General features: G+C 44.2%; 1 protein-coding gene across 7 annotated transcripts in view; it reads left to right on the forward strand.

The window, feature by feature from the left end:
• Positions 1–6,601: 6,601 nt before the first annotated feature.
• zftraf1 (zinc finger TRAF-type containing 1) overlaps positions 6,602–10,000 on the forward strand; it is a 14,455-nt gene continuing 11,056 nt past the window's right edge. For 2 of the 7 annotated variants that reach the window (XR_013965601.1, XM_080786868.1), the window contains exon 1: positions 6,603–8,288. Coding sequence is in view for 6 of the 7 variants with exons in the window: in XM_080786868.1 (XP_080642994.1) it covers positions 7,902–8,288 (387 nt within the window). In the remaining variant the exon portion in view is untranslated. Of the gene's footprint in view, positions 8,289–10,000 lie in introns of all 7 variants that reach the window. The other 5 variants (XM_080786869.1, XM_080786870.1, XM_080786872.1 and 2 more) reach the window with 5 other exon arrangements.

The following is a 10,000-nucleotide window of genomic DNA, read 5'->3' on the forward strand; positions in this document are numbered from 1 at the left end:
ATGGGTGCCCGGTCAGAATGGGTTAAGGTCGGTTTTGTCACGCGACACCACCGTCATCATACGATACGCTGCAGGACTTCACACGGAGACGAGATTCATTCATGAGATTCCGCTGGTTGTAATAGCGCTTGATTGACGGGTGACACATGGGTGTGTGGATCCCGTTATCCCATTCTGAACGGGAACCCATTTTGGTGTTAGCAGATCATGTTATGCTTTAGCTATTGAAAAATAGCAGACCTACAAGCTCATAGCGCGCCACCGAGTGGCGCGCTACGAGCTTGTAGGTCTGCTATTTTTGAAAAATCAAAGAACGACTGACATTTTTTAGAATCTGATCTCAGGTCAGAATGGGTTAATCAGACCAGTGTGTGTCCCCAGTGGAAACCTCGTATGAATCTGATCTCAGGTCAGAATGGGTTATAGCACAACAACAACGTGAATTAACTGGGTGAGCGCCACGGCGGGCGTTGGTGGTCGTAACCAAACGAAGGGTGAAGGAACAGCAGAGAGGCTGTAGTCAGTGTACGCTGGTGTTAACATTGTTTTGCAGTGTTTCAGAGATGTCAGAGTAACTGGCAACGTTCCTGACCTTTAAATACAACCAACTGCTCCATTTAATTTCATTTCATTTCATGATTCCATTCCACCTCAATTCAATCCAAAAGGAGCTTTATTGGCACGAGAAAAACATAATGTATGTTTACAGTATGTTGCCAAAGCAAGTGTCAAAGACACAATAAAACGAACTGGGGACAGTATACACACAGTCGGAGGGGGGTACGGCGGCATTGTGTAAACAAACAGAGCTATGTGTCACTTTGGCAAGCTTGGGAAAAGTAGGCCGTTAGAGAAATAGTTATAGATGTTGGTGAAGGTTAGGTTAGGTCGGTAATAAAGGCATAAGGCATTTTTGGAAACAAATAAAGCTTTCCTCAGTCCATATAAAGCTTTTAAGGAAACTAACAGTTTCAGCAGTCTTTTCAGGGTTTTGCTGTGTCTTTTCAGGCCGGACAAAATAGCAACAGTTTTCCAAAACAATTTAACACATTCTGAACGGGAACCCCTTTTGGTGTTTTTAAACGTTATAATTTAGCTATTGAAAAATATCAGATCTACAAGCTCATAGCGCGCTACGAGGTTGTAGGTCTGCTATTCTGTTTGTTTTAGTCTCTCCCCGTTTGTTTTGGTCTCCCCCTGTTTTTAAGTCGTGAAAATGTGGCACAAATCTCTCTTTCAGAGCCAACGTTTTTTAACTCAAACCTTTGCTTCTGGGGGGGGGGGGGGGGGGGGGGGGGTCCCTGGAACAACATATTTTCAGATGGGGGGTGTCGGTGGCCAGTTATAAATATCATTTTTGGGGGTCCTTGACATGAAATATTGAGCACCACTGATACAGAAACACGAGGTATTTCAGAAAACTTCTTTTATTTATTTTTTAATGTCGACGTCAGGCCTAAATGGGTTAACCCATTCTGACCGGGAACCCATTTTCGTGTTATAGCATCATGTTATGCTTTAGCTATTGAAAAATAGCAGATCTACAAGCTCATAGCGCGCCACCGAGTGGCGCGCTACGAGCTTGTAGGTCTGCTATTTTTGAAAAATCGAATAACGACTGACATTTTTTAGAATCTGATCTCAGGTCAGCGGGTGTATATGTCTGCGGTTCACTCTGTACAGCCAGTGCAGTACAGTAGCAGGCCAGTAGCAGGCCAGTAGCAGGCCAGCCAGTGCAGTACAGTAAAGTCCTTGAATTCCATTGGATGACCTTCTCTCAGCCAACGACATGCAGCTGCACTTCACAAATCTTGCTGCCCGGAAGCGTTCGCATTTCACCTCATCATCAGATATAGTGGCTGATACTGTATAGATACTGTACTGATACTGTAAGATACTGATACTGTATAATGTATAGCTACATTGTGTATATTCACTGTCTAGTAGACATACTTACGTAGTCAGTTTGTCTTATCTGATTGTTGCAAACACTTCTGTGCACTTCTTTTGTACTGTACTAGTAATAAACTATACATTATTATTATTATTATTATTATGGTTGTAGCCTGGCACATTAGCCTATAGCTGTGACATGGGTTTACATTTATAGCTTATAATATATAACTGCCTTTGTCAAGTTTTTGTCAAATTATTGTGTGTCGATTCTGTACCGTCTCGTATTTGGGACGGTGTTCCTCCAAGTAAGGTCCAACCGAACGAACGAGCGTGCACATCCATGCAAACCTCAAAGAAACATCTCATCTCCTATAACCGCAAAGAAACCTCTCATCTCTCCATATTAATATATATATATTATAACCGCAAAGAAACCTCTCATCTCTCCATATTAATATATATATATTATAACCGCAAAGAAACCTCTCATCTCCTATAACCGCAAAGAAACCTCTCATCTCTCCATATTAATATATATATATTATAACCGCAAAGAAACCTCTCATCTCTCCATATTAATATATATATATTATAACCGCAAAGAAACCTCTCATCTCTCCATATTAATATATATATATTATAACCGCAAAGAAACCTCTCATCTCTCCATATTAATATATATATTATAACCGCAAAGAAACCTCTCATCTCTCCATATTAATATATATATATTATAACCGCAAAGAAACCTCTCATCTCTCCATATTAATATATATATATTATAACCGCAAAGAAACCTCTCATCTCTCCATATTAATATATATATTATAACCGCAAAGAAACCTCTCATCTCTCCATATTAATATATATATTATAACCGCAAAGAAACCTCTCATCTCTCCATATTAATATATATATTATATATTATAACCTCAAAGAAACCTCTCATCTCTCCATATTAATATATATATTATATATTATAACCTCAAAGAAACCTCTCATCTCTCCATATTAATATATATATTATATATTATAACCTCAAAGAAACCTCTCATCTCTCCATATTAATATATATATATTATAACCGCAAAGAAACCTCTCATCTCTCCATATTAATATATATATATTATAACCGCAAAGAAACCTCTCATCTCTCCATATTCAAACGTGTTGTCATGTGTTTATTCTGTATATATTTACTGCCCTATATACATGATCAGAGTCACACGATAAAAGCGTCAACAGTAGCGGATCCACAAGCTCTTTTATTTTGGAGCTTGTCCATCGTCGAAACTTTTGACATTTTTTTAATTTAATTTGAACAGTTTTGCACACATGACGTTTTACGCCGCGACAGAGACGAGTCGACATATAATATAGGACAGCAACAGAATACTGAACTATTACTACTACTGTAGGGTCAAGTGTCTTTGATGTGTGTGTGTGTGTGTGTGTGTGTGTGTGTACAGTACAGTACAGTACAGTGTGTGAATACAGTATGTGTGTGCAAACTGAATGGGCGGGGGGGGGGGGGGGTATATGCCTATATCCACTCAGACCAAATAAGGTCTATGTGTCTATCCAGTGGGCGTGGTCTGGTCCCAGATCAGACAGCTGACGCTGTGTGACATCCTCTCCCTAAACACACACACACGCACGCACACGCACGCACACACACACACACACACACACGCGCACACGCACACACAACCCCCAGTCCCATACATGTGTGCCCCACCCCACCCCACCCCAGCACCCGTGAAAGCTGGTAGTCAGAGTCACATATCTGGGACACATAGCTTCTGCGACCCAGAATGTATGGTCAAGGACGGCTTTGTCTCTCTCTCTCTCTCTCTCTCTCCCCCCCCCCTCCCTCCTTCTCTGTCTTACCCTGCAGCCATACTGTACACACACACAAGCACGCACGTTACACACGCGCACACACCTCAACTAGTTGGGCCAGTTTGAGGGACGGACAGTTGCCGCACCAACACCACCCTGCACCAACACCACCACCAACCACAACTACTGGTATTTCAAAAATACTGTAATAAGGCAGTATTTGAGGAAGTGTATTATTGCTTTGCTTTTGAAAAAACATTTTGTAAGAGCTCTGCAGTTACAAAAGGTCTTTATTATGAAAAAAAGACTACATTATATATAGCCTATGATGACCCTATAATCATTTCTCAATAATATAACAGCCCGTTCATAAACAATTAAGTGGTTAATTCACTTGAGCACATGATGTGGTGTTTTTTGTTAACGACCCTCATTTCTAAACATGACCTTATTATGTGTTTATAACACATTATTATTAATTATTATATAACACCTTATTATGTGTTTATAACACATTATTATTATAGTTTCTTGTCCCATTTTGGGGCGGGGAACACCTTTTGGTGTTTAGCGTTATGTTATGCTTTAGCTTTTGAAAAATAGCAGATCTACAAGCTCATGTTCGATTCTTCAAAAATAGCAGACCTATACAAGCTCGTAGCACGCCACTCGGTGGAGCTTGTATAGGTCTGCTATTTTTGAAAAATCGAAGAACGAAAAAGGAAAGGAAAGGTACTATGTTTACCCAGGATAACTGGACTAAGGAAAGGAAAGGTACTATGTTTACCCAGGGTAACTGGACTATAAGGAAAGGAAAGGTACTATGTTTACCCAGGGTAACTGGACTAAGGAAAGGAAAGGTACTATGTTTACCCAGGGTAACTGGACTATAAGGAAAGGAAAGGTACCATGTTTACCCAAGGTAACTGGACTAAGGAAAGGAAAGGTACTATGTTTACCCTGCAGGGTAACTGGACTAAGGAAAGGAAAGGTACTATGTTTACCCTGCAGGGTAACTGGACTAAGGAAAGGAAAGGTACCATGTTTACCCAGGGTAACTGGACTAAGGAAAGGAAAGGTACTATGTTTACCCAGGGTAACTGGACTAAGGAAAGGAAAGGTACCATGTTTACCCAGGGTAACTGGACTAAGGAAAGGAAAGGTACTATGTTTACCCTGCAGGGTAACTGGACTAAGGAAAGGAAAGGTACCATGTTTACCCAGGGTAACTGGACTAAGGAAAGGAAAGGTACTATATGTTTACCCAGGGTAACTGGACTAAGGAAAGGAAAGGTACTATGTTTACCCAGGGTAACTGGACTAAGGAAAGGAAAGGTACCATGTTTACCCAGGGTAACTGCACTAAGGAAAGGAAAGGTACTATGTTTACCCAGGGTAACTGGACTAAGGAAAGGAAAGGTACCATGTTTACCCTGCAGGGTAACTGGACTAAGGAAAGGAAAGGTACCATGTTTACCCAGGGTAACTGGACTAAGGAAAGGAAAGGTACTATGTTTACCCAGGGTAACTGGACTAAGGAAAGGAAAGGTACCATGTTTACCCAGGGTAACTGGACTAAGGAAAGGAAAGGTACCATGTTTACCCAGGGTAACTGGACTAAGGAAAGGAAAGGTACTATGTTTACCCTGCAGGGTAACTGGACTAAGGAAAGGAAAGGTACCATGTTTACCCAGGGTAACTGGACTAAGGAAAGGAAAGGTACCATGTTTACCCAGGGTATAACTGGACTAAGGAAAGGAAAGGTACCATGTTTACCCAGGGTAACTGGACTATAAGGAAAGGAAAGGTACTATGTTTACCCTGCAGGGTAACTGGACTAAGGAAAGGAAAGGTACCATGTTTACCCAGGGTAACTGGACTAAGGAAAGGAAAGGTACAGTTTACCCAGGGTAACTGGACTAAGGAAAGGAAAGGTACTATGTTTACCCAGGGTAACTGGACTAAGGAAAGGAAAGGTACCATGTTTACCCAGGGTAACTGGACTAAGGAAAGGAAAGGTACTATGTTTACCCAGGGTAACTGGACTAAAGCTCAAGAACTTGTTTACAGCCAGGCCCTGCTCATAGAACATTTCATGGTAGAGGTTCAATGCCTTGTCCAAGGGCACTTCAGCGGTGGTCATTTTAACGTGCCGGTCCGGGGATACGAACTAGTGACCTTTCCGATATCAAGACCGCTCCGCAAACCGTTCACCCACCGCTGCCTCAAACTGACGTAGAAACATAGCTTTTTCAGAAAACTGTCAGGATGTAAATAGAAGACATTTTTTTTAATCTGATCTCAGGTCAGAATGGGTTAAAATGAATGTCACATAGGCCTATAGTTTCTGTGTGTGTGTGTGGGGGGGGGGCGCGCCCCAGGCCTGGGCCCATTCTTGTATAGCATATCAGGTTTTTTTTGTTTTTTGGTCACCTTTCCAATTTCCATAAATTCTTGCCAGACAGCCTAATAATTATGCTATACTACACACCGAACTGACCCGCAGCGCGCGTGCGCGGTGGAGTGCTGGCTTTGAGCTCTTTAAATACCCCCCCCCCCCCACAAGCCCAAGTCATCTGATACAACAAAACATTCCAGTGTCAGCCAATCCCCGGACTATACACTCTTTACACGCACGCACACACTGTGACACGCGCACACACACACGCACACGCACACACGCACACACACACACACACACACACACACACACATCCTGCCTGGACTGCCACCAGGCACTATTCTCTCACTCAGTTCTCCTCCACACACACTTTCACCAGACTGTTAAAACAGTATACATCGGATCCGCGGACCGGCCCAGCCCAGCCCACTGAGCCCAGGGGTGGTGGTGGACTGTATAACGGTTGGAGACTTTTTAGAGAGAGGACAGACAGGCGAAAATCTGGACATCCAAGCGGCGTGTCAGGCATCAGAACCGGGCCGGGGCCAGCTGGGGAGGAGGAGGAGGTGGTGGTGGTGGTGGAGAGGATCAGAGGATCAGAGGATCAGAGGCGGCTGTTGAAGAGTGAATTCAGTGACGGTGCGGTCGGTGGTTGGAGGAGGTGGAGAGAGATTGCAGGGGAGGGAGAGAGAGAGAGAGAGAGAGAGAGAGAGAGAGAGAGGAGAAAAACAAAACAAAACAAAGATGGCTGTGTAGCAGCACTAGCAGCCCAGCTATTATAGGCAGCTAAAGCAGCCAAAGAGACGATCTATATAGCCTATTATATTATATAGGTCTGTTATATCCCTCCATCACCATCAGACATCCATCCGTCCGTCCCATCCACAGCACCCGACACGGCCTAGCCCAGCCCAGCCCAGCCCAGGTCGGTGTCTCTCAGCTGGGGTCGGACTCACTGACTTGACTGGGTCAGCTGGTGGTGGTATACCTCTCCTATACCGACGTTCGTTCGTTCGTTCGTTCGGACAGACAGACAGATCGGGGTGGAGGAGAGGTGGTGCCGGTGGTGGTGGCGCAACATCTGTCAGAACCTGAACAACAACAAGACGAGTTGTGTTTTTTTGGGGGACGAGCTGTAGCCTTTTCTACTGTAAGTCGACGACAACAACAACAACAGAATAACCTTTAGCGTCATCATCATGATTATTATAACATGTTATTATAACGCCAATAATAATGATGCTAGTAGTAATAATAACACGTGAATAGCGTTTTTTTATATTTCCATGCCATGTTGTTGACTATAGCAGATTATGGTGAGTTTATAAAATAAGCTAAAGCTATTAAACTATAAGCCCAGCCAGCCTTTTTTAGCATAGTGATCAGTGTACTGTGTAAACTGCTAGCAGGGGGATTAGCCTAGCCCTGCTAGCCTCCAGACAGACAGTGGCTAGTGTCAGCTGACTGTACTACACACACACACACACAGTCAGACAGGCTGACAGCTTGTAGTACGGGCTAGGCTAGGCTAGGCTAGGCTAGGCTAGCAGCTAACCCCCCCCCCCTAACACCCTGCCTCATATCTCGGCCTCAGCCTGGTTTCTTTGGTCGTCGCGACGGACCGACGGTCGGCGCCGGGCCGTACAGTACGACTCAAGACAGACCAGCTCGGAGGAGAGAAAACTCCCCCCCTATTTAAAAAAAACAACAACTTCGGGGACTACTTCTTCTTCTTCTTTCTACCCAACTAAATAACTCGATCATGTCTTCACTGGAAGAGAGGGAGGTGGGCGTCGCGGCCGCCCCCGGCTCCTCCTCCTCCTCCTCGGGCGGAGGTGGCGGTGGTGGTGGGCTCGGGCCCGGAGGAGGAGGAGGCGGCGTGGGGGCAGCGATGGAGGCCGTGGCGGGGGGAGCCGCCATGGCGCAGCAGGATCAGGAGCAGCAGGTCGGGGGAGGAGGTGGAGGTGGAGGAGGGATGCGGAGGGTCCTGGAAGGGCCCGACCATCAGGGCGACCCCGACCAGGAGCCGCCCCCCAAGAAGAGACCCCGGGTGATCCCCGAGGGAGAGTCGGGCAAGCTGGAGGAGAGGCTGTATTCGGTGCTGTGCTGCACCGTGTGCCTAGACTTGCCCAAGGCGTCTGTGTACCAGGTAATAAAACATGGTTTCCAACAAGGCGTCTGTGTACCAGGTAATAAAACATGGTTTCCAACAAGGCGTCTGTGTACCAGGTAATAAAACATGGTTTCCAACAAGGCGTCTGTGTACCAGGTAATAAAACATGGGTTCCAACAAGGCGTCTGTGTACCAGGTAATAAAACATGGTTTCCAACAAGGCGTCTGTGTACCAGGTAATAAAACATGGTTTCCAACAAACAAAAAAAAATCACTCAAGTCACTGACAAAAATCAACCTCCCACCCCTCCCACCCACCCTTACATCCAACAAGAAATGGTAGGAAATTAGCTACACCTGTCCAAGCTCTTATAAGGTGCCTCCCCCCAGCCCCCACTTCCCCCATATAGTCACAACAACAGCAATAAAATAAATATATAAATAAATATTTTGAAGGGCACAAACTCCTATAGCCTTGGAAAACCCTTGTGGGATTAAATTATAAATTAGATTTCCGTGACAGTGAGGGGTTTTCCCGTATAGGCTAAACATACTATAATCTTATAGAGCGTCGCAGTCCCGCCCCCTTTCATGACGACGCCAGGCCCAGGAAATGAATCCCAATGCATTTTTCCTCATAGACATTTCAAAACGTATTTATTTAAAGACCTTTTAAGCGTCGTACGAAGCCAACTCTTGTCGTGACAAATCATGACAACAAACACACACAATATTTTGGACCAAACAAATAATTACAAAGAAGAAAAACAACAAAAAAAGAACTGTTGTAACCTGCTGTTTTTTTTCCTCTACTTTCTAATTCTTTGTTTGGCCCGAAGAATTGTGTTTTGTTGTCATGATTTGTCACGACAAGAGTTGGCTTTTGTCCGCGGCGTATAAACGTCTTTAAATAAATACTTTCTGAAAAGTCTATGAGGAAAATGAACGGGGATATTTTCCGGGTCTCTCGAGGGGGCGGGACTGCGACGCTCTATAGGCCTCAAGTTCAGCCAAGAGAGGCTGAGATGACAACCCCAACCCATCGAGGGCAGAAGGTTGACACTAAAGGTCTCAGGGGCACTTGTCCGTTGGGCAAGTACAGCTCATATTGTACTGGCTCAAGTACAGCTCATGTTGTACTGGCTCAAGTACAGCTCATGTTGTACTGGCTCAAGTACAGCTCATGTTGTACTGGCTCAAGTACAGCTCATGTTGTACTGGCTCAAGTACAGCTCATGTTGTACTGGCTCAAGTACAGCTCATGTTGTACTGGCTCAAGTACAGCTCATGTTGTACTGGCTCAAGTACAGCTCATGTTGTACTGGCTCAAGTACAGCTCATGTTGTACTGGCTCAAGTACAGCTCATGTTGTACTGGCTCAAGTACAGCTCATGTTCTGAAAAAGCTATGTTTCTATGTCAAGTCGTTCTTCGATTTTTCAAAAATAGCAGACCTACAAGCTCGTAGCGCGCCACTCGGTGTCTTTATGGTCATTTTTTAAATAAATGGGACCAAAATTTTCCAAAAAGAATATTATGACATGAGATAAATGAGACTTTAAACTATAGTGACTGGAAGCAGAAAGTATTCATCATAATGACCATGTTTATTAAGGTAATACAGTCTAGGTGAAGTTGGGCCCAAATACATGGACCTCTATGGAGATATGGGTTTTTTTTTTGGGCCCAATGACAGACAGCGCCACAACAACAGGCCATTATATGAACTTTCAGGATGTCCCGATTTCC

The sequence above is a fragment of the Protomyctophum bolini genome, assembly GCF_963924005.1.
Source record: "Protomyctophum bolini genome assembly, chromosome: 17".
Taxonomy (NCBI): Eukaryota; Metazoa; Chordata; class Actinopteri; order Myctophiformes; family Myctophidae; genus Protomyctophum; species Protomyctophum bolini.